This window comes from Drosophila bipectinata, chromosome 2L (assembly GCF_030179905.1).
Source record: "Drosophila bipectinata strain 14024-0381.07 chromosome 2L, DbipHiC1v2, whole genome shotgun sequence".
In the NCBI taxonomy this organism is placed as follows: Eukaryota; Metazoa; Arthropoda; class Insecta; order Diptera; family Drosophilidae; genus Drosophila; species Drosophila bipectinata.
Genome location: NC_091736.1, coordinates 16,065,392 through 16,088,250, shown reverse-complemented (window position 1 = coordinate 16,088,250; position 22,859 = coordinate 16,065,392). Strand labels below are relative to the sequence as shown.

Genomic DNA, 22,859 nt, shown 5'->3' with positions numbered 1-22,859 from the left:
ACTTAAAATATCTTTGAATAAGCTTGTTATCTATCTGGAAAATTAAAAAAAGATCCGTATTCGAAATCAGTTACCTTTATTTTATTGTCTTCTTTTATTGTACGTTACTTTTAAATCAACATAAATTTTCATTTAAAGCAGATCTATACAACTTTATACCAATGTTATAATTCATAAGTGGAAAAATTTGTAAAAGGTCTGAATTAAAAATAACTGTGCTTATTGTTTAACTGTTTCTAAATTATCATGTAATATTTCAATATAATTGAAATCAAAATATATTTCCATTGAAAGCAGTGCTATACAACGCGACACATGCCGCAATCGTGCTGGATAACGCACCAAAGCTAATCACAATACGGCAACCTTGTCACACAAATTGCATTTCGCATTGTCCGTCGTCGTCGTTTTTACACGCTGCTTTTTTCTGGAATCGGAAATAGGTAAGCTGAATTACTAAAATCCGCGAATATTGTCGGCGTTTGCACGGCCACAAAGTGAAAGCGAGGATTGGAGTTTGGTATAATTGCGAAATGCCGCCGCAGTAGCTCGGCGGCGATGCGTTTGCTTGTGTTATGTATGTGTGTGTGTGTGTGTGTCCTCTGTCTGTGTGAGTGTGCGAAAAGTATAAGCGCGCGCAGGCATGCGTTTGTAGTTGTAAAAGTGTTCCAAAAAAGAAAATAGGAAAATAAAAAAGAATATGGTTGCCTGGCAGGCCGAAAAACGCAATATAACTGACGTCCTATTTTGCGCCCTTTGGTTTTTTTCAGCTCCAGTTCCAGCCCCGGCACCAGATCCAGATCCAGATCGGCAGCCGCCGTTCCGTTCCTCGCCGTCATTACAGCAAGAAGAAGACGCTTAAGAAGAAGAACCGCAAGCCGTAGCCACTCGCAGAGCCAAATCCAAATCGAGATTCATAACATCCGTAGTCAGCTTAGCTCAGCTCAGCCGGAGGAGGAAGCCGAGAAGCTACCAAGATTAACGCGGACACAGCTGCCGAGCGACGCAGACGCGAACGCCGCTTCTACTACAAAGCGATGGCGATGGCGACGATGCTGACGTCGGACGAGGCGAGCAAACTGCTCGACTTCACGCAGAAGCTAGACATCAACCTGTTGGATAAGATCGTGGAGGTGGTGTACACGGCGCAGGGGGAGCAACTGCGTTTAGCTCAGGACATACTCACTACATTAAAGGAGCATCCGGAAGCGTGGACCAGGGTCGACAGTATACTGGAGTACTCACAGAACCAGCAAACAAAGTTCTATGCGCTTCAAATTCTGGAGGAGGTGATCAAAACCCGCTGGAAGGTGCTGCCGCGCAACCAGTGTGAGGGTATCAAGAAGTACGTGGTCAGTCTGATCATCAAGACCTCCTCCGATCCGAATGTCATGGAGCAGAACAAGGTTTATTTGAACAAATTGAACATTATATTGGTGCAGATCCTGAAGCGTGAATGGCCCCGCAACTGGGAGACCTTTATCAGCGACATTGTCGGAGCGTCAAAGACAAACGAGAGTCTCTGCATGAACAACATGGTTATCCTGAAGAATCTAAGCGAGGAAGTGTTTGACTTCTCACAGGGTCAGATCACGCAAACAAAGGCTAAGCACCTCAAGGACACCATGTGCTCAGAGTTCTCACAGATTTTCACGCTCTGTTCCTTCGTACTGGAGAACTCGATGAACGCAGCCCTCATCCACGTGACACTGGAGACGCTATTGCGTTTCCTTAACTGGATTCCACTCGGCTACATCTTCGAAACGACGCTGATCGAGACGCTGATTTTCAAGTTCCTCAGCGTGCCCATGTTCAGGAACGTGACCCTGAAGTGCCTGTCGGAGATTGCCGGTCTGACGGCCACCAATTATGACGAGAACTTCGCCACGCTCTTCAAGGATACGATGGTGCAGCTGGACCAGATCGTCGGCCCAAATATGAACATGAACCATGTGTTCAAGCACGGCAGTGACACGGAGCAGGAGCTGGTTCTCAACCTGGCCATGTTTCTGTGCACCTTTTTGAAGGAGCACGGCAAGCTGGTGGAGGACGCCAAGTACGTGGACTACCTGAATCAGGCGCTCATGTATCTGGTCATGATCAGCGAGGTGGAGGACGTTGAGGTTTTCAAGATCTGTCTTGAGTACTGGAACAGCCTGGTGGAGGATCTCTACAACTCGGAGTTCTTCCATCCCACGCTGGAATCGTCGAAGAGGCAACAAGTCTATCCCCGACGCCGCTTTTATGCGCCAATTCTTTCCAAGGTGCGCTTCATTATGATCTCGCGCATGGCCAAACCGGAGGAAGTGCTGGTGGTGGAGAATGAAAACGGAGAGGTCGTCCGTGAGTTCATGAAGGACACAAACTCGATCAACCTTTACAAGAACATGCGCGAGACGCTTGTTTTTCTCACTCATTTGGACTCTGTGGACACGGACCGCATCATGACATTGAAACTGCTAAATCAGGTTAACGGCTCGGAGTTCTCCTGGAAGAACCTCAATACGTTGTGCTGGGCTATAGGCTCTATATCCGGTAAGCATAGATTCGGCACTCTTGCCAGTGAAACCCATTTATTTTAATTCCAAACGTACCTAGGTGCTTTCTGTGAGGAGGATGAAAAACGGTTTCTGGTCACCGTCATCAAGGATTTATTGGGGCTATGTGAACAAAAGAAGGGCAAGGACAACAAGGCTATCATTGCCTCCAATATCATGTATGTGGTGGGACAGTATCCGCGCTTCCTGCGCGCCCACTGGAAATTCCTTAAGACGGTGGTGAACAAACTCTTCGAATTTATGCACGAGACGCATGACGGTGTCCAGGATATGGCCTGCGATACCTTTATCAAGATTGCTATCAAGTGCCGCCGCTACTTTGTCACCATTCAGCCTAACGAGGCATGCACTTTCATCGATGAAATTCTCAGCACAATGAGCAGCATCATCTGTGATCTGCAGCCACAGCAGGTGAGATCAGCATTCTCCAAACTATCAGGCATAGTACTATGGTACTAATCCAATTTTTAATTCATAGGTTCACACATTTTACGAGGCTGTTGGATATATGATTTCCGCGCAGGTATATCAGGTAGAGCAGGACGCCCTTATTGAGCGGTATATGCAGCTCCCGAACCAGGTGTGGGACGACATCATATCGCGAGCCTCGAAGAACGTCGATTTTCTGAAAAACATGACAGCAGTGAAACAGCTGGGAAGCATCCTCAAGACGAACGTGGCTGCGTGCAAGGCCTTGGGCCATGCATACGTTATTCAATTGGGTCGAATCTACTTGGACATGTTGAATGTCTACAAGATCACCTCGGAGAACATCATCCAGGCCATTGAAGTGAATGGTGTTAATGTGAACAATCAGCCCCTGATCAAAACCATGCACGTGGTCAAGAAGGAGACCCTCAACTTGATATCCGAGTGGGTGTCGCGATCCAATGACAATCAGTTGGTGATGGATAACTTTATACCGCCCTTGCTGGACGCTATATTGCTTGACTATCAGGTGAGGTCCTCTACAACAATACTATAAACTGCTATATGTTTTCATAAACTAATCATTAAAAATAAATATATTTCTTATAATTTTAGCGCTGTAAAGTTCCATCGGCACGAGAGCCCAAGGTCCTGAGTACGATGGCTACCATTGTGTATAAATTGCGACAGCATATCACCAATGAGGTACCAAAAATTTTCGACGCCGTCTTCGAGTGCACGCTGGACATGATTAACAAGAACTTCGAGGACTTCCCCCAGCATCGGCTCAGCTTCTACGAGCTGCTCCAAGCGGTTAACGCGCACTGCTTCAAGGCGTTCCTGAACATACCGCCGGCCCAGTTTAAACTGGTCTTTGACTCTGTGGTTTGGGCATTTAAGCACACCATGCGTAATGTGGCCGACATGGGATTGAATATCCTCTTCAAGGTAAGTACTTCTATTTCATAAATGGAACGAATCAAATATATGTATTGGGTTGCTATTACAGATGCTGCAAAATCTGGAACAGCATCCGGATGCGGCGCAAAGCTTCTATCAAACCTACTTTACGGACATTCTGATGCAAATCTTCTCTGTGGTCACCGACACCTCTCACACAGCTGGACTGCCGAACCATGCCATTATTCTGGCGTACATGTTCTCGCTGGTGGAGAACCGGAAGATAACGGTAGACCTAGGTCCGATACCCGATAATATGATATTCATTCAGGAGTATGTCGCGTCCCTGCTGAAATCGGCCTTCAATCATCTGTCTGATAATCAGATAAAAGTCTTTGTTACCGGTCTGTTTAATTTGGACGAGAATGTGCAAGCATTTAAGGAGCATTTGAGAGATTTTCTCATACAGATTCGCGTGAGTATTCAATGGATGATATTTATTTAAAATAGATTTTAAAGATTCTATTGCGACGTTTAGGAGGCCACCGGCGAAGACGATTCCGATTTGTATCTGGAGGAGCGTGAAGCGGCCCTGGCCGAGGAGCAGTCGAACAAGCATCAGATGCAGCGTCAAATTCCAGGCATGTTGAATCCGCACGAACTGCCAGAGGACATGCAGGACGAGTAAGGGGCAGTTTCTAGCGATGCTTGAGAATAATGATTATGATAGAATGATCCAGGATGTTGATGATGATGATGTATGAGTGTTTCTCAAGCGAGAAAGAGTATAAATGTTTGTTTGATTGAATGCATATAAGTACGTTATATATATATAAATACACCCACACAAGACCCACACACCCACCCTACACACACACACACACACACATGCATACACATATACCTAAACAGATATAGTTGCGTTTAATGGTGAATGAGAAAATAATGGTTATTCTTGCGCAATTACATACATTAATATGATTAACATATTGTTGCGCATTGTCCTTGACATACCATCGTAAATTTAGTGCCCAGCCAGATCCTGATCCCCTGATCCCCGCCTCCCGCCACATTTTGTAGTAACCGATACGAAAGATTACAACTTTATCGTACTAATTATAAATAATGTTTGTTTGGAACTTTTAAATGAGTAAAATTGTAGATTTATCGAGAGTATGAATGAATATATATTTGAGCGAACAGACACACACACACAAACACAAACACAACAAACACACACCCACACCTCTCAGAACAACAACAATAGGAGGGGGAAAACCAACCTAAAGTAAAAATTATTTGTAGTAGACATTAACAGATCAAGGAAGTAAAGCGTATGCAGAGCCGTTTGCATAATACTTAGCATTAACACGAGGATGATGATGATGATGAAGATGAACATAATGAGGAGGAGATGAACAACAAAAACACTGCATCATTACTAGGATCAAGTCCTGTACTCTGTGCAACAAACAAGATAAGCGAAAAATATAAATTGAACATAGAACTAAATGCAAATACCCAGATCACAGATACACAAAAAAAAAAAAGAAAAACAAAAAAAATAACCCCAAAATTGCGTATTAATGATGATGTTTAAATTTTTACATAATTAGTTTGTACATTAATTTAAATAAAAATCAATTAAAACTACATTGATGTATGATGCATAATTTAAAACTTGTTTTGTATTTATTTAATGGTTGGATCCAAAAAGGTCCTGATTTTGGGGAAATCCTTCAGATAAAATCTAAAGTCTGCTCTCAGAGCTTTTTATTAAATTTTTATTTGTCAGTTATTTTTAAAATTTAAGGAATTACAAATTAATATTAGACACCCGGCTTTCTAGGCACTGCCAACCGATTGTTATGGAGAAACTGAGTGTCCTTCGTATAGCCCATCCACCTCTCAAAGATTGTGTGCGATATAAACCAGACATTATCTATAGGCTCTGTAGGATATATATCCGTTTTGTTGCTAAAAGGTAGTTCGATTCTCTGCGAGACCTTTTGCTTGAAGGCGGAGCCATTGAAGGGTCGCTGCGAGTGCAGGGCCACTCCCACATCGTCGAAGAAGAGAGACCACCGTGGCTTGTAGTAGTCCTTCACCAGACCCGACCATTGCTTGCATGCGTAGTCCAGTATCTGGCCATCCGGACCCCAGGCAGTGATCTGATTCCTGGCATTGAACTCAAAGCTTTTGCGGTCTTCGGGTTGGGGCGCCACTTGCTTGGCCTGCTCCAGCCAGTTGCCCAGCAGGAAATTCCTTCCGCTTGACAGGATCAGCTCCAAGTCATCGAACAACTGTAGCAGCCGGGAGCTGAGGAACTCAAAACGCGGCACCTGACGCTTTCTGAAGGACGATTTAAGGTTCACATACAACTGATCTGCAGTAATCTGCAGGAACTGCCGGGTAATGTCCACCAGATCATGCTCGTAGACATCGTATCGGTCGTCCTCTAGCGGTATAATGGCCCTGGCGGAGAGTAGCAGATGCCAGGCTTCCAGAACATCGCTGGCGTTGTACCAAGTGAAGGGATCATGGTTGAAAGAAGGTCTTCTGGTGACCATGTACTGCCCCCGCATCTTCTGAAGTCCATGAAATGAGTAAACACTATTCTTTAGTAGCAACCAGACATTTTCCAGGCTCTCATCCTTGACTCCGTAGCGGGATAAGGTGTACTGGCGAAACCAACTATCCAAGTCAATAGAGTTCCGACTCCAGCCCCGCTCCAACGTTAAGGAGTACACGACGTAGTTTTGGCCAATTCCCTCGGGAGTGATGCCCGTGCCCACAATACTGCTGTTGGGCATTCTCCGTGCCGATTCGATCCCGGAATTGATCAGCTTAGCCGATCCAAACATGCCCAAAGTGCCACCGAAATTGTGCAGCATGCACCAGATGAACGGCTGGCCAAAGTAGGATTGGGTGAGCTCGTACTGCGGGAACTGCTCGCTTTGGAGGTCCAGCACAAGGATTCTGCCGCGGGGCACGGCCGTAAGGAAGGCCTCCGCCATGTCCGGTGTCCAGAATGGATTCTTCACGAACATCCAGCCCTGCAGTAGCCAAATGGCCTCCGGATCGACAGCCGTCATGGAGTTGTGTATTGCAGCCGCCGTGGATCGCATGTACTCCGGCTTAGCCACCGGTGGTTCCAGTTCGTTGAAGGGGTCGCAGAAGAAGATGTGATTGGAACCATATATGGCCACAACACGTTGCAGGAAGCTGGTGGCTATTTCTTGAAATAACGGCTCTGTGGGCTCCACAAATAATCCACAACAGTAGCGATCGGGGAAGTGGTTCCATCGTTGGACATCTGTGAAGCTGGTATTCGGATGCAAACGGCTCAAGGCCCTGGGCACATGGCCGGCAAAAGCAGGCAGGGCCACACTCATGCCTAGGTTACGTTGGGCGCTCAGGATCTCCTGCTGCAGAAGTAGCTGGAACTGGCGCCACTCCGGTTTCAGGGGTCCAGCCCATCCTCTAATATTTCCCATGCGCTGCCAGGCCTGGAAAGCAGGTCCCGCCAAATGGTCATCAATCTCCTCCCTACTAAGACCCATCTCCGTATACACCTCCGCCCAGATGGCCTCCTGAATCGGTGCTATGGATAGGTTGATGCCCATCAGAGCCATCCAGTCCAGATGACGACGCCACTGTTCGAAGCTCCACCAGGCGAAGCTGTAGCCCCAGGTGCACACGTTCTGGTGGTAGATGATCGGACTTGCCGAGCTGGACTCAATGGTAGCATTGGGTAGCCGCAGATTATCGGGAAGCTCGATGCGCATCTTGAACCAGTCGACGTCCTTGTTGAGGTAGTACTTCAAATAATAGTGGAAGGCCTTGCAGGCGCAGACACCATCCCAGCCAGTCAGCAAAATCCGGCCATTATCCAGCTTGGTGATCTGTGGGATTAAGGAGGATAATTAGGATTAGAGCGAAAGGATAGAGGAAATGATGAGGGTCTAGATTCCAGAAACATGAGTATTTAAATAATATAATTTTAATATATTTTTAATTACCCATTTTAGAGGGCTGCTATCGAGGCTGCCCATAAATATTTGCACTAAAATTATGCCACTGATAGTAATCTTAAGTGGAGCAGCATAATGGAAAATTTTACTTGGAAGTATGATAACATACTGGTACTCATGTTTCTTGATAGATCAAGGAAGGGGAATCGATATTATAAGCTTGGATCAGCAACTTACCTTGAAGCTACGCAGCTCCAGACCCTTGTCCACCTCCACTTGAAACCTTTTGGCAGATTTCTGGCCGATCAGTCGACGAATCACTGCCCTAGCAGCTTCAGCCTGAACCTCGGAGGGCGTACTGGGAGCTAAGTGAGCAGCCAGCTTGTGCCCGAGGTCAGGGCCAGCGGCAGCTTCTCCTCTGCCCAGATAAAGATCCTCCAGCAAGGCCAAGGCCAGAATCCATTTTAGATGCATCTTCGCTGGGTGCTAATCCCCATGTGTCAATGTCAACGCCACAAACACAATTAAACACCCTCCTCCACTAACTGACAGCTACCGAGCGAAGCTCTCTCGCGGAACAAGCGCCAAGTGAGGAAGATGAGCGGACAATAGATGGGCAACGAGAACAGCGACAAGTTCATTGCAGCGCCGCTGCTTTCAATCATGTTCTGCTTATCTCTACACAGCGAGAAATTGGGAATGCTAGTTTCAATTATGATTTTATTGGCACAGCCTACCAGATATCAAAATCTGGCACCCATTTATGGTTTTTATACTGAAATTAAGTGATATTCAAACTAAATTAAGATACTTCTTCACACAAAATAAAAAATAACTTAGTCAACTATACTTTCAACAGAAGATGACTTAAAAAATAAAAATATTATAATAGTGCAGGGATTTATTTAATTTCAAATCACACGCACATTTTACAGTTCTTGGTTTTGATGTACATATAGCCAAACGATCGTTTTTAGACATAGTATATAAATATATACAATACAAAGCTCGATGACTATCAATTTATATGACTACGTTATATGAAGATACGCATATATTGATTATTGGTTAGGGCCGTGTTGCACATCGGACATTTGTGCATGGTGCGAATGGCGGTTTTGATGCAGATGCGGCAGAAGACATGGCCGCACTTGGTGGTGACCGGCTCACGATGGGTCACAACATCCAGGCACACCGGGCACTTGTACAGATCCGGATGGTAACACATGCGCTTGGGTGGCGGTGGCGATGGCAAAAGCTCGTTGCTATCCGGTCTTGTAGAGCTCGTGGTGGGTGTTGGACCAGGATCAATATGCTGTCGACTCGGTGGAGCTGATGCGCTGGCCACGTCGGCAGTGGGATAAGGAATCCAATCAATAATAGGAATCATATCCATAGGAGATAGAACAAAGACCTCCACCGAGGTGGATTCCCTGGTACGGCGAAAGTGACGCAATACATTTGGAGCTCCCGACGCTGACCCTCCTGTGTTGTTGGAATCAATCCAGGCGATGCAATCATCGCAGTAGCGGTTGATGCGCTGGAGGCGCGCAGGGGACAGGTTTCCGTTCGGCTCATTCCTCTCGCTATTCCGAGGAGTGTTCCTGCCTTCCTCCTGATTGGATTCCGCAGCCTCCGAGGACTCGGCTACTTGTTGACGGTCAGGGCCAGAGCTACTACTGGTAGAAGGAGCTCGCTGTGTGGGTAATGAAATGGTAGTAGCTGATGAGCTCGATGTTTCCTCTGCGCCGGCCTCATCTTCTGGAGGGCTATCATAGCTCAACTCAGAGTTCAGGCTATACTCGCTGTACACGCTTTCCCGACTAGATCCGCTTGTTTCTTGGGTAGCCTGGCTTTCCATGCTTTCTACACTCTGCTGGCTTTCCACGCTGCACTGGCTTTCCACACTGGAAAGGCTTTCTACACTCTCCTGGCTTTCCACGCTGCTTTGGCTTTCTACACTCTCCTGGCTTTCCACACTGACACGGCTTTCTACACTCGCCTCGCTTAGCACGCTGCTCTCGCTATCCTCACTTGTCACGCTTTCAGTATCCAAGTTGTCTTCCTCGTCGGCAAGGCCGTTAGATATACCGGACGAGTTCGAACTTGAACTTGAATGCGACCCTCGCCTGGACCTTGATAAGTAGGACATGATGAGTTTTTTTAGAAAATCGAATCTTCACAGACAGCAGAAGTGAAAGGGACAACCTTTCGATCAAGCTCCGAGGAATAAATGAGATGTTTTCCTTAAAAGTTATATTCAGCTTCTGACAGGAAAATCAAGGGTTGCCGCCAAAGCACAAACTGTTGCCACCCGGGTAAATTTGTTCCCCTTTTTTTTGTAGAATACTTCGGTTAGTGCTATATTTTCTTAAAAATACTTACTCACCTTCACCTTATTCTCAGAAGTAGTTCTTAGGACTTGGATTTACAAAGTTTAATCTTGAAAATGTCGCGAATTGAAGGAATGGAAGATAAATCTTTTTACAAAAATTGACAGTGTTCTAAAAGTCCCGATAATTAGAGAAGAACAGTGTTTCAAAATCTTCTTATTCAGCTTTTAAGTCCTTTTGGCCAAGAATCAAAATGTTGACTAAATTAATGTAGACATACATTAATTAAGGTATAATGTGATCGGGATTATGTTTAATTGGTTCAGTGATTCAGTGATCATTGATGCAGTGATCGAGTGCCTCATCTCTGGTATAAAATAAATAACGGTTAATCTCTCTTGAAATGGGCAGCACTGAAACAAAAAACTTCAAAACATTCTCATACGGTCACACAACCCATTAGAATACGATTTCAAATAGAATAGATATGTTTTTCGTTGTCCAGTATTTAAAAGATACAATTACAAGATCATTTGAGTTTTATTGCACATATTTCGTCTTAGACACTAACAATAATATAGTTTATGCCGCGGACTGAGCCGCAATCGTAAGTATGTATGTAAATCTATGCAACTGCAAAAATCTTCGGTCTAATCATTCAAGCCTGGAGGCCAGGATGAAGTGTATATAATATTCCTAACAACTGGGGTTTAACAATTTAGCGGTATATTTATGTAAAAAATTAGAAACTCACAGCGGACAATGCAACGCAATGCTTGCTGCCATCGTTTTGTTTTGTTTTTTATGTTGCAACAAAATACAATTATAAAGCCTTGGCCAACAACGATCGTACACAATTACGTTTTGAGTGTACGCAGATGTATATATTGGTACTTAGGTGCTATGCTTACACATCTACATACCATTTACAATTTAAATGTTAAAAGCCTTTCGTGTTGCTCACTATGATAAATTTGCACAAAAATCCAAAAAATGACTAGTTTTAACAGCCGCTGGCACGTACACAAAACCATCTAATCTCTAATGAACGCTAAAAACTATGCTTAAATATTAACTAAGTACGTATGCAAGTCATGTCTGCGCGTGGGGGATAGTACTGACTACTAAAACAACCTGGATTTAATATTGTTGCTTGTTTGGCTCAGAGGGAAGCAAAACAACTCTTTGGCAAATCACTTCAATTCCACTTTACCACAATCTATGTAATACCATCTATCCAATATCATCGATTGTGGTTAATTCGTTGTGCTGCACATTTCCGAAAACCTTTATGTTTTGGAAGAGGTTCCAAACTTGTAACATTTATCAATTTTAAACTGAATTGAAATGATTATCATAAAACAAAAGTAAGAAACATATTCCTTGTTCTTTAAAGTTTAAAACCCTCGAAACTGAATTGGATTTGGTCAATTTAGCAATCAAAAGCCACAGAAATAATAACTGGTTCCTCACTCTAGTCCCCTTTAGTTGTGGGATTTGGAAAACACCTTGTTTTTATAAATTCGTTGTGCCCTTTGCTTTGACTTGAGCAATCTCAACTCATTCGCTTATTGAGTACGCTTTTCGAATGCATTTGCTGTGCCTGGTGATCCTCAGCTCCTCAGCCTCATGTGCAGGATGCTGTCGGTGGGTTACCTGTTCCGGCAGCTCTGACGAGGATTTGTTCAACGCGTATGTGCGAATGAAATCGATAGTAGAGTATCCTTGGGTGCCTGAGCATTCAGAGTTTCTGTTCGACGGAGGCTCTCCTGCATCATTAGCGGCCGCCGCTGATACGCTGTTGAGGCTTTGGGTTTGAGTCGGAGCCGCGGGAACGTCTAGGGCTAAACTTGCCTCCGGAGTAACCGGAGCCGTGACCGCAGCTTTAGTTGAAACCAAAGACAAACCACTGCCAAAGCCGTTAAATGTTTTCGGCGATCCAGACGGAGGAGCAGGACTTTTGGGCTGATCCAGATCTAAGACAATGTAGTTGACGCCACTGCTACCCGCCAAGCTTGTCGGGGTAGCTGGCTCCTGTTGTACAACTGACTCCCTCGACGGTACGGAGATCGGCAGTTCCAGTCGATTTACATTCTCATAACAACGCTCATTGCTTAAATCGAAGATCATGGCCTCTACATTGGCGTACATGTGCACGGATTCATTGGGACTTAAGACTGGGGCCGGCGGAGGTGCAGATTCCTGGGGTGGCAAATCCAGAGTACGTCTTCGTGAGCTCAATCTGTTCCCAGAAGGTGGTGTGGCCAGCAAGTCCGGCGAGGTCCCATCAAGGCAACACTCCTGTAGGGTTCTCAAGGGCTGATCAAAATAAGCGTTGGGAATCAGACCAGGAGACTGCAGATTAGGTGGCGTGTCATCTGATTGGCTATCATTGGCCTGCAGCAAATGCAATGCACTGGGATGCGGGCCATCGGTCAGGGAATTTCCAAGCTGTCGACTTATCAGTGGAGCCGGCTCCAAATAGTTGTTGCTGTGTGGATTTCCATCCGTACGGCCCATCATCGTGGACACCGAGTGGGCGGAGTTGACGCGGTCCCTTTCCACCTGGGCAAAAGCATCGGTATTCACGGCATTTATGTAGCGTTGGAACATAGGATAAAGCAACTCGGCATTTTGCACTCTAAAGGTGTAAATGCCAGGTCCAGACATGCACCTACGACCCGCTTCAAATGAAAAGAGGTCCGCGTTGAGACCATAGCGTCTCAGATGCTGCAGAGCCCATATAATTGGTTCGCAGCCGGGTGATTGGAAGATCAGTTCCCGTGGCGTCAGCTCAAGGTAGCCGCTGCGAATGGTGGGCGTGCCAGGGGAGGGCTGCAGATGGGCCACCCTCACTCGAAAAACATTTTCGTGACTCCTCAGTTCGTTCAGCTTACTTGTACTGGTAATGCACCCCATGATAATAGCAAGCACCTGCATAAATAAAACTTAGGCAGCTGCCACTTTAGGGGTAACGATTATGCATACCTGGACGGGCGGTTCCGCCTATTTCTTATCGCAGCGGGCATGGGCGCCTCTACGTAGGCTGATAAGCGCGCCACCCACCACCACCCACTGGCAACACTACCGAGCGCTGAGAGGGCTCCCTGGGCTGGCAGATGATGAGTCCTTTTGGAATACACTTCCGTGCTTTGTCCAGAGTAATTAATGTGGACAAAGTAATGGCCATTTAAATATTAATCCAACTTCATTCCTTATTGTTTTGCAAATGCAAAAGCAAAGATGGCCCTATCGGTAGTTGGCAACTCTAAGCAAGATATCGATAAAACGATAAGATAGTGTTGGGAAGGGCAATAAAAACGTCGATCTGGCAGCGCCACCAATCCGATATTATAATTTTTGAGGAAAATATCGATATTTCGATAAAGGTAGGTCGTTGCAACATCCCTAACACTCGTTCATTTCGTTTTTGTCTTCATCCCGAAAAAGTTGATAGACCTACAAGTAAGCACCTAAAAATCTAATTATTTTTGGTTTATTAGCTAAATAAAATATAAATAAATGTTGTATTGCACTCTTGATACTTGCAGTATGATACTTTATTTATTTTTTATCTAAAAAGCAACACGATTAAGATTATTTTTAACTTGAATTGCCATGTTTCATCACCACGTGTCTTAAAATGGCGACCATTGGTTGAAATTAATTTCGTGTTTTTATGATGATTACCTTAATTTCCTTTTGCGGTTTCCACCAGAAAGCCTCGGCTTAAGGATGGTTAAAGGCGTCTGAATTCCATACCATATATCATATGGATTGAATAAATTATCATAAATCGATATCTAACCTCAATTTGGTATTTTTCTCTTTTTTGCAGAATGGCGGACGCAGCTCCAGCCCGTAGTGGATTCCGTGGAGGATTTGGTTCTCGTGGTGGTCGCGGTGGACGCGGTCGTGGCCGTGGACGCGGTGCTCGCGGCCGTGGCAAGGAGGACTCCAAGGAGTGGGTTCCAGTGACCAAGCTTGGTCGTCTGGTCCGTGAAGGCAAGATCAAGTCTCTGGAGGAGATCTACCTGTACTCTCTCCCCATCAAAGAGTTCGAGATCATCGACTTCTTCTTGGGCTCTGCTCTGAAGGATGAGGTGCTGAAGATCATGCCTGTCCAGAAGCAGACCCGTGCCGGTCAGCGTACCCGCTTCAAGGCTTTCGTTGCTATCGGCGACAACAACGGCCACATTGGTCTGGGAGTCAAGTGCAGCAAGGAAGTGGCCACCGCCATTCGCGGAGCCATCATTCTTGCCAAGCTCTCCGTTGTGCCTGTGCGCCGTGGCTACTGGGGTAACAAGATCGGTAAGCCCCATACCGTGCCCTGCAAGGTTACCGGCAAGTGCGGCTCCGTCTCCGTGCGTCTCATCCCAGCTCCCCGTGGTACTGGCATCGTCTCTGCCCCCGTGCCAAAGAAGCTGTTGACCATGGCCGGTATTGAGGATTGCTACACCTCGGCTCGTGGCTCCACTGGCACCCTCGGCAACTTCGCCAAGGCCACCTATGCTGCCATCGCCAAGACGTACGCTTACCTCACCCCTGATTTGTGGAAGGAGATGCCCCTGGGATCCACCCCATACCAAGCATACTCCGACTTCCTGTCCAAGCCCACTGCTCGTCTGCACGCCGATGCCTAAGTGACTGTCAGAGAAGCCAAGCGATCCAGATTTTGAATAAAAATCATTGACACATAAATTAAAATGTTTACTTTAAATTGGGGGTAATTAAGGCATGATTGAAAAGACCAGTATTTTCTTAAAATATTGATATATTTAAAACAGTAGTCTAAAAAATTATATAAACTATTATCTACGCCTTTACGCCGTAGGCTTCTGGCATCCTTTCAATGGCGTATTTGTGCGCCGCAACGTACATAATAGGCACTCCCGGGATCTTCCGAATGCGGTTCTTCAGATCCTTGTCGTTGGTGGCCACAATGTAGCACTTGTGTTGGCGCACCCTCTCCACCAAGCAGTCATCTGCATAGGTACCCTTGTGCAGGCATGGAAGCCGCTCGAACCGAGGATCGGAAATTATGCGCAGGGCCAGCTTGTATTTGTTTCCAAGTTTCTCCAGCTCAGCGCGTACACAGTCTGAAATGTATGGTATGCACTTTGCGTACAAGCAGTCCATCATTCCCTGCACAATATCTAGTTTGTTTTTGATGCTGAAATTAATAAAGTTCGTGTCGAGGACGATGTGATAGGGAGGACCCAGCTGGGTGTTGTACTGGAAGAAGAGAGCGGAGCTTTGCTGGGTTGCCTCGTGCACCTTCATCTGGTGCGGATCCTTCTTCTTTTCCTTTATCACCCGGTTTTTTTCCTTCAGCCTGGTGTCTGTTGGTTTCATCAAACGTTTCAGCTGGGCATTTCGCTGCTTCTTCACTTTTTGAGTTTTCTTGTGTTTGCCCTGAAGGAATGAAAATGGTAAGTTGTAGATACTATGTAAGGGTCTATATAATTTTACCATTATTAAAGATTATTTCTTTTAAAACGTAAACACTAAAATATAGGAAACACACGTGCAGAAGTGATCAGCTGTTTGTAGTTTGGTTATCGATAACTGTAACTATTATAACTTATAATTTATAGAAGTATTAAAATTGAAATAACTGAAAGATAAATTTAATATTAATTTTTATTTATTGAGTTCCCAACGAATTAATTGTTTAAAAATTGTAAACGATTTTTTATAATTTTAAGTACTTATTTAGACAATCATCGATAAGAACTCCGAATCATGGCTGCCTTATGGTATCGATAGTTCACCGCTTCTTCCTCGCCACCACGTGGACTTGAAAAGGTCCATTTCATTTTAAAATCTCAAGATGGTAAGTTGCTCCAATCGTGAACAATTTTTTTTGGTAGAATAAAAGTGAATTTTCATATTTTAAATAAAATGCCTCAAATGATGAGACTGATGACGAGACTGAAGGAACATTTTCTCGACTTGGCATTGTATTTTTCAGTGCCTTGTTGAACAACATTTGTTCTTTTAAAGATGAATCGGCAATCTGATGGCATATATTTAAAGAATTCTTTTGAAATAAGTAAATTATATGGTGAAAACATGTGCCTAATTAATAAAATCTATTTTACAGTGAACAAATTCGTAGCCGGTTGGTCGAATTGAGCTTAAAAAACCTCAGAAACATGTGAGGGTCGCGTGAGACACCTCGAGGCAACATGAGAAACTTCTGAGACACCTTGGGACACTTCCTATTAAAGGTAAGGGGCTTTTAAACTTAAATTTGGTTTAGATTTTATGATGAGTTGCTATACACAGACCTGTTCTGAGTGCTAGACTCGTGCTGCAACGTGTAAACTGAAACGTACAAAAAAATTATAATTTTAATTAAAACCTTTTGGAAACTGACTAAAAATTGGTTTTTTTTTATAGGTTATGTGGCCGCATGGTTTGACTCTCCAAAGTATGGACTCTTTTTCCAAGGTAAGAACTTAGTGAATAATGAAAGCCGTAAAATGATGAATTTTTACAGACCTGTTCTGAGTCTAGACTCGTGCTGCAATTTGTAACCTGATAAAAACTCATCTACATTTTTGATAATTAACTATTTTTATAAGCGTCTTATAAATATAATTGTTCTTTTTAGGCATTGAAATTATGGGAGGACCATTGATGACACTGAATTGGAAATTGAATCATAGACAGGTAATTTTTTATAAAAATTATAAAATCTATAAATTTCTTGAATGATGATCACCTCAAATTCCTTTTGCGGTTTCCACCAGAAAGCTTCGGCTTAAGGATGGTTTAAGGCGTCTGACTTCAACTAATTTTACTCATTTTTTTAAGTTATATTTTGTTCAAATACTAATTAACCTTTATTTTGATTTTCAGGAGGACCACTAATAAATGGCATCTACGCTTGTCTATATCAATAAAATTTCTATCTTTTATACACAAATTTCTTTCTTGATTTTTAATTAATTGGTAATGGGTCTTGAATGCGGTTGGGCAGGGAGAATGGGGAGCTTCTGGTGCTTGCTATCTGCTCTTGAAATGAATTTTCATGGAAATAGGGCAGGAATACCCATTATATGGCAGTTGGGTTTAATTAAATCCAAATCTCTCTTTGAATTGGATGGATGGACGACGGAACTCTGTTCTATGGCATAAAAATGAACAAAATATAATTATTTTTAAGACCATAAAGAATACCCATGGTTAAGGACAAATACTGAAATAGAAACACCACCTATTTATTAATTAAAAATAAATAGAGAGCCTGAAGCCCGAAAATAAATCATTAAATAGTTAGTATGTGGTATTTTCACAAAATGGTATTTGGATTCCACATTTTGTAAGCGTTTTTTTATTTTTTAAGGGATATTAAAAAATCCCTGCAATCCATGCAACAGCTTTTCGATATCGATATCGATAACATGGAAAATGAGACGCGCCGGTTTAATCAAACCGCTGTTGCGTATACATAATAACAAAACCCAAGTATGGAGGCAGAACTACGCAACTCAAGTGGAGAAAACTTTGCCAGAATGTGCCCTGGACCCCAAGGAATATGTGGACTTCAAGCGGCAACTGCGACAGATCAACTTGCCCCACAAGGACGGCCACACGTGCTTGCAACTGGAGTGCCGGCTGTGCGATCGCAACAAGCCACCGGTCCAACAACAAGGCACAGGCCAAGGGCTGCTGGCTTATGTAAACAAAAGGACTGGTACGTAGACTTGAGGTCTAAAGATCTATAATTTATTTTAAACAAAATACAACATTTAGGTGCTTTCATATGCCCGAATTGTGATGTAAAAACTTCGTTAAGCAACGCGCTACCGGCATATCTGATACCCTCGCCTGAGAGTTACAAGAGGCCGCTTCAAAGAAAGCCCATCTTTGAATCTCGCTTTCCAGACTTAATAGATGTCACTCCCGAGGCCTGCGAGGCTCTGGGCATCAAAGGATTGAAGGAGGCGCAGCTAAATGCTATTGGTGCCAAATGGGAGCCACAGCAACAGATTCTGCATTTTCAGTTACGCAATGCAGCACATCATGTGGTCGGCGAGAAAGTACTCCACCTGGGAAATCGATGCGAAGAGACCTTCCAGGATGGCGCTAGCTCTGGAATTCTTATTCATGGAGTCGGAAACAAGTCTAAAGCTGTCATAGTCAGCAATCTCGTGGATTTTGTTGTGCTCGCCACTCAAAACTTGGAAACGCGTAAGAAACTTTAATATTTCGAAACATTCGAGATTAAATATTGTCATCTATTATTCAGATTGCATTGTGTGCCTGCCGTATGAGTTTAAAATGCTGCCGCAGGAGTGCCTGCCAGGCTTGGAACGTTTCAAGGAGCTGGTTTTCTGGCTGCATTACGATAGCAGCCACAGCTGGGACGCAGCTCGCTCTTTTGCTCAAAAAATGGACGAGCGACGGTGTTTGTTAATACGACCCACTGAAACGGAACCAGCGCCTCATATAGCGTTGCGAAAGCGGCTTAACCTGCGCCACATCCTGGCCAAAGCGACACCCGTCCGTCACAGAGCGATCACAACTTTTGGTGCTATGCGCAATGACATCCTCAGCGAGTTGCAAAATATCGAGAAGGTGAATGGAGTGAAGTGGAAACGCTTTCCTGTTCTAAACAAACTACTGAAAGGTCACCGTCGCGGAGAGTTGACCATCCTTACGGGACCCACTGGCAGCGGAAAAACAACCTTCATGAGCGAGTACTCTCTAGATTTGGCCATGCAGGGTGTTAGCACTCTGTGGGGCTCGTTTGAGATTCGCAACACGCGATTGGCGGCCACTTTGCTGCGCCAATATGTTGGGTACCCCCTGGACGATCGGCTGCAGGAATTCAACCATTGGGCTTCTGAGTTTGAACGTCTGCCACTATACTTTATGACCTTCCATGGTCAGCAGCCGCTCAAACCGGTGCTGGAGGCCATTGAACACGCCTCCTATGTCCACGATGTAATGCACGTTATCATCGACAATCTCCAGTTTATGATGGGCGTCTCCACGTATCGGGGTGATAAGTTCTGGGAACAGGACGCCATTATTGCCGCTTTCCGGGGATTCGCCACAAAGCATAATGTGCATGTCACATTAGTTATGCATCCGCGCAAGGAACGACAGGAGGACGAACTGACTACCAGTTCGGTGTTCGGGACAGCCAAAGCTACACAGGAGGCAGACAATGTGCTGATCATCCAGGACAAGCGGCTGACATCGGTGCGTGGCAAGAAGTATCTGCAGATTGCCAAGAATCGTTATTGCGGTGACTTGGGCATAATGCCACTGGAGTTTGACAAGGACGCCCTGAGCTACTCCACCCAGATCCAAAGTGCCAAGAAACGCCGGGAGCAGAAAGAAAAGACGGCTACAGAGACTTGACCTATATATGCATTTGTTGTACTGCACGTAAAAATTAAGCTGTTATCTATGCCTAGGTTAGGATTAAGAGAAAACCCCTTTTATAAAATGCATCACGTCGAGCTCTGCTTATAGTTTTTAGTGTTCAGGATCTTCTTGCCGCACATGGCACAGATGGCTTTCTTGTAGGCACAGGCTTGACAATAATGGGCACCAAGTTGGTGTACTTTTTGGCGACATATCCTGAAATATAGAGTGGCTTTACAAAGGATATTCTTAGACCCTTTACAGCGTCACTCACCGGCAGGGCGCCAGGGTAGTTCCCATTGGGTTATACCTGTCCCGAGCCGAGGACAAAGCTTTATTCTCGTTAATCTTCCTTCCACCAGCTGGTGCGGTACTGGTCCTCCATGGATTTGGTGCCGAAATTTTCGACAATTTGGCTTCGCATTTATCACAAACCATTTTTGTTTACATTTATGAAAGTATAGAAGAAAAGTAAAATTGCGATATCGATAACGATAACAAGCCCAGGTGTTATTAGTGCCTATCAATAAAATGTCATCTCAATTGTGGTACGCAAATAAACATGACAACGGAAAAGGGCGAGCAACTGAGGTAATTATAATACATAAATATGCAAAAGGTTCACCATGCAAATGGCCCCCTTTCATGCAGGCAACAGCTCATAGCAGCGGTGGTAAAGAAGCGCGCCGCGATTGCGCGGGCTCATGCAATTGTAATTCGCCTCATGGAGCCTGGAATACCCGAACCGGAATTCCTGTCCCTGGTAAGAAATCTAAATTCAAATGAATAAAAAAACACAACGAATGAGCATTTTTTTAGCTTTGGGAGATCGACCCGCCCAACTATTCCGACATCGTAGATGAACGCGATATCAATAAACTGTGTGGCTATCCGCTCTGCTCCAATGTCTTAGAAAAGTAAGTCCGAAAAGCACAGAAGTTTCATTTTTTAATTTTAATTATTTTCAGTGTCCCAAAGCAAAAATACAGCATAAGCTCATCGAAAAACCAAGTCTATGACCTGACGGAACGCAAAAAATTTTGCTGTGGCTATTGTTTCAAGGCCTCCGAATATATCAAAGCCCAAATACCCGTGTCACCTTTGTGGCTACGGGATCGGGAGGTGCGACCTTTGTTCAAAATTCTACCGAGAGATACTTAATACAAATTATTTATAACTCTCAAAGCTTTTTATTTAATATATACCATTAGCATTTATACCTTTTGTTCATTATTTTTATGGATTTCGATGTGGGAATATAACCTGTAGGGAATAATATTTAAAGCACTAGTGAATCTGGTTTAGATCATGATTATGTTGTCGCGCTCCAGCGTCAGTTCAGCCTCGCGCTTAGCATCCTCCTCGGACCACTCCCCGCACTTGCTTAGGACATCCGTTTCGCGTGGCGGTTCGGTCTGGATTGGGAAAGCAATTAGGGAACAAGACGCGTAAATGAGACGAGAATGATGTACTTTATTTGGTATTAGTTGTTTATGAAGTTTCTTCTACCTCTTTGTCGTTGGCAGCAAGTTTTGTAAACATATTGGCGTAAAGCTTCTTCTCCTTGTTCTTGCTTTCCTTGATTTTTTGCTTGCAGATGAGCACGTGGTTAGAAGCAGCCTTATTAGCCGGTTCCAATTGTATAACCTGATACCAAAATGAATATAAACAAAAACAGAATTAAATATAAACGATTTGCTTTACCTTCTGGAAGTCCTCTAAGGCATCATCCAATTCATTGATTGTCAGGTTACATTGGCCACGGCGATATAGAGCTTTCACATTATTAGCATCCAAAGCTAGTACCGCATTGCACTATATGAATAATGAATCATGTAATAAGTTATACTTTATAAAGTCATCATTTTAATAACTCACCTCCTGCTTGGCTTCGAAGTGATCATTGCACTTCTGGTGGCACAGTGCAATGTTGCTGTGGGTGGCCACCTTAACCTTCTTCACCTCCTCGTTGGTATCGGCTGTGTTTGGCAGCAAGTTCTTGCACTTATTGTACATCTTAATGGCAAGAGCCCAGTTCTCCTTCTTGAAGTAGTTTGTACCTTTCTCCTTATAGGCCTTGGCTTCATCCAGGCGCTCGGCATCGCTCAACTTCCACTCCTCAATCCCCTTGCCACAATCCACTAGTTTAACAGTGTACACAACTACAGCGTTGGGCGGAATCTTGAATTCCTCGTTGCCCTTGTCACCAAATGCATATTTTGCACGAATTGTCAATCTACAAGACATTGATATTAGCTTACAGGTGATAGATTTAATTTAGGCGATTTACCGAGAAGTCTCTCCTATGTTCATCTTCTCAAGGGCTATCTCCACACCCTCAATAACACCGATGGCACTGCCCTCACCATAGTCGAACTCCACATCACGTTCCTCAAAGACACGGCCCTCAATGGCACCAGAAATGTGAGCTGCGATTGAAATACCGCATAAACATGGCTTGGCCACAAGTATTTTTTAAAGATAAACCTACCCTTGACAAAGGCACCATCGCTGGGCGATCGTTTCTTATCGCTGGTTTCCAAAATGGTACGGACAATGCTGCCGTCCTGGTTGGGGCTCAGGTCCTCCCCCTTCCAGCCCAACATTTCCAACTGTAAAAGCATGAATGAAACTCGGTTCCCATGTGCAAAAATAAGACAGGACTTACTTCAAAAATCAGGGTTGCATCTGGAGGAATAGCGGGCGGGCTGCCGGCAGCTCCGTAAGCATAATTTGGAGCACATGTAAGGAAGCAGCGCTCACCAACTTTCATGGTGGCCACGCCCATATCAAACGCCTTAATGACATTGCCTGCAGATTCATAAAATAAAAGTAAAGTCAAACGGCTCGAATTTTCCAGAAGCCGTGCTTTTCTCACCTTTGCCGAGCGGAAACTCGAAGGGTTCATTGCGGCTTACACTCGAATCGAATTCGGTTCCGTCCTCCAAACGGCCCGTGTAATGAAGGGAAACAGTGCACCCATTGTGTGGTGTCTCTGTTCCGGTTCCCTCATGCAGAATCTCCTTGAGCACGCCTCCGTCTCCGGACAAGTCAATTTTCTTAGATTCTTCCGGCATTTTTACGCTGAATGAAACTTCGATGGCAAATGGACCGATGTCAACAACGATGTCGATTACTCGTAGGTGCTGCCACTGGGAATCCGGTCGTAAATAAATCGAAGCTTATAAATTCTGGAAATAATTATTATTTCGGGCTGCATAAACCTTCAGGTCTGTGAGTATACAGTTTCTGATTCAATTGACATACATATGACAAGC

General features: G+C 44.4%; 10 protein-coding genes, 1 long non-coding RNA gene and 1 other non-coding gene across 15 annotated transcripts; 6 read left to right on the top strand and 6 right to left on the bottom strand.

The window, feature by feature from the left end:
* Nucleotides 1-193: 193 nt before the first annotated feature.
* emb (exportin-1 emb) lies at nt 194-5,540 on the top strand. Of its 2 annotated transcripts, XR_011442125.1 has the most exons (8): nt 194-443; nt 771-2,535; nt 2,599-2,969; nt 3,037-3,516; nt 3,603-3,935; nt 3,997-4,362; nt 4,426-4,704; nt 5,193-5,540. XR_011442125.1 is itself a non-coding variant. In XM_017242379.3 (7 exons), the coding sequence occupies exons 2-7, from the start codon at nt 1,038-1,040 to the stop codon at nt 4,573-4,575; spliced, it is 3,198 nt and encodes a 1,065-aa protein (XP_017097868.1). In that variant the 5' UTR covers nt 194-443; nt 771-1,037; the 3' UTR covers nt 4,576-5,540. The 2 variants fall into 2 exon arrangements, 1 of the variants encoding a protein (XP_017097868.1); XM_017242379.3 differs by having other exon boundaries at nt 4,426-5,540.
* A 120-nt stretch (nt 5,541-5,660) lies between these two features.
* Nucleotides 5,661-8,578, bottom strand: Naglu (N-acetyl-alpha-glucosaminidase). The gene is made up of 2 exons (XM_017242380.3): nt 8,099-8,578; nt 5,661-7,792 (listed from the first exon to the last, which is right to left on the bottom strand). The coding sequence occupies exons 1-2, from the start codon at nt 8,333-8,335 to the stop codon at nt 5,717-5,719; spliced, it is 2,313 nt and encodes a 770-aa protein (XP_017097869.2). The 5' UTR covers nt 8,336-8,578; the 3' UTR covers nt 5,661-5,716.
* Nucleotides 8,579-8,756: 178 nt separating this feature from the next.
* Nucleotides 8,757-10,145, bottom strand: LOC108125790 (osteocalcin 2-like). Its single transcript, XM_017242120.3, has one exon. The coding sequence runs from the start codon at nt 10,011-10,013 to the stop codon at nt 8,898-8,900; it is 1,116 nt and encodes a 371-aa protein (XP_017097609.3). The 5' UTR covers nt 10,014-10,145; the 3' UTR covers nt 8,757-8,897.
* A 570-nt stretch (nt 10,146-10,715) lies between these two features.
* LOC108126101 (uncharacterized) lies at nt 10,716-13,461 on the bottom strand. The gene is made up of 2 exons (XM_017242544.3): nt 13,183-13,461; nt 10,716-13,128 (listed from the first exon to the last, which is right to left on the bottom strand). Exon 2 carries the CDS (start codon nt 13,111-13,113, stop codon nt 11,755-11,757), a length of 1,359 nt encoding a protein of 452 aa, XP_017098033.2. The 5' UTR covers nt 13,114-13,128; nt 13,183-13,461; the 3' UTR covers nt 10,716-11,754.
* Nucleotides 13,462-13,567: 106 nt separating this feature from the next.
* On the top strand, nt 13,568-14,901 carry RpS2 (ribosomal protein S2). Its single transcript, XM_017242528.3, has 2 exons — nt 13,568-13,659; nt 14,033-14,901. Exon 2 carries the CDS (start codon nt 14,034-14,036, stop codon nt 14,835-14,837), a length of 804 nt encoding a protein of 267 aa, XP_017098017.1. The 5' UTR covers nt 13,568-13,659; nt 14,033; the 3' UTR covers nt 14,838-14,901.
* Bka (FCF1 rRNA-processing protein Bka) lies at nt 14,287-15,807 on the bottom strand. Its single transcript, XM_017242529.3, has 2 exons — nt 15,667-15,807; nt 14,287-15,609 (listed from the first exon to the last, which is right to left on the bottom strand). Exons 1-2 carry the CDS (start codon nt 15,667-15,669, stop codon nt 15,010-15,012), a joined length of 603 nt encoding a protein of 200 aa, XP_017098018.1. The 5' UTR covers nt 15,670-15,807; the 3' UTR covers nt 14,287-15,009.
* A 156-nt stretch (nt 15,808-15,963) lies between these two features.
* Nucleotides 15,964-17,076, top strand: LOC138925777 (uncharacterized). 2 transcript variants are annotated; one of them, XR_011441988.1, is made up of 5 exons: nt 15,964-16,030; nt 16,301-16,427; nt 16,600-16,650; nt 16,814-16,872; nt 17,062-17,076. It is a non-coding gene; the product is annotated as an uncharacterized lncRNA (long non-coding RNA). The 2 variants fall into 2 exon arrangements; XR_011441989.1 differs by lacking the exon at nt 15,964-16,030 and adding an exon at nt 16,231-16,249.
* On the top strand, nt 16,103-16,219 carry LOC122322252 (small nucleolar RNA Z5). Its single transcript, XR_006246483.1, has one exon. It is a non-coding gene; the product is annotated as a small nucleolar RNA Z5 (small nucleolar RNA).
* A 522-nt stretch (nt 17,077-17,598) lies between the features above and the next one.
* mtDNA-helicase (mitochondrial DNA helicase) lies at nt 17,599-19,614 on the top strand. Its single transcript, XM_017242388.3, has 3 exons — nt 17,599-17,899; nt 17,959-18,396; nt 18,455-19,614. The coding sequence occupies exons 1-3, from the start codon at nt 17,614-17,616 to the stop codon at nt 19,573-19,575; spliced, it is 1,845 nt and encodes a 614-aa protein (XP_017097877.2). The 5' UTR covers nt 17,599-17,613; the 3' UTR covers nt 19,576-19,614.
* Nucleotides 19,567-20,055, bottom strand: LOC108125993 (cysteine-rich PDZ-binding protein). Its single transcript, XM_017242394.3, has 2 exons — nt 19,856-20,055; nt 19,567-19,797 (listed from the first exon to the last, which is right to left on the bottom strand). Exons 1-2 carry the CDS (start codon nt 20,017-20,019, stop codon nt 19,668-19,670), a joined length of 294 nt encoding a protein of 97 aa, XP_017097883.1. The 5' UTR covers nt 20,020-20,055; the 3' UTR covers nt 19,567-19,667.
* LOC108125992 (putative RNA polymerase II subunit B1 CTD phosphatase RPAP2 homolog) lies at nt 20,047-20,798 on the top strand. The gene is made up of 4 exons (XM_017242393.3): nt 20,047-20,172; nt 20,233-20,344; nt 20,401-20,498; nt 20,550-20,798. The coding sequence occupies exons 1-4, from the start codon at nt 20,144-20,146 to the stop codon at nt 20,740-20,742; spliced, it is 432 nt and encodes a 143-aa protein (XP_017097882.2). The 5' UTR covers nt 20,047-20,143; the 3' UTR covers nt 20,743-20,798.
* Nucleotides 20,749-22,818, bottom strand: Fkbp59 (FK506-binding protein 59kD). 2 transcript variants are annotated; one of them, XM_070276829.1, is made up of 8 exons: nt 22,460-22,818; nt 22,250-22,392; nt 22,073-22,193; nt 21,872-22,010; nt 21,460-21,817; nt 21,286-21,396; nt 21,054-21,228; nt 20,749-20,996 (listed from the first exon to the last, which is right to left on the bottom strand). In XM_070276829.1, exons 1-7 carry the CDS (start codon nt 22,656-22,658, stop codon nt 21,073-21,075), a joined length of 1,227 nt encoding a protein of 408 aa, XP_070132930.1. In that variant the 5' UTR covers nt 22,659-22,818; the 3' UTR covers nt 20,749-20,996; nt 21,054-21,072. The 2 variants fall into 2 exon arrangements, with proteins under 2 accessions (XP_070132930.1, XP_017097878.2); XM_017242389.3 differs by having other exon boundaries at nt 21,091-21,228.
* Nucleotides 22,819-22,859: the final 41 nt, after the last annotated feature.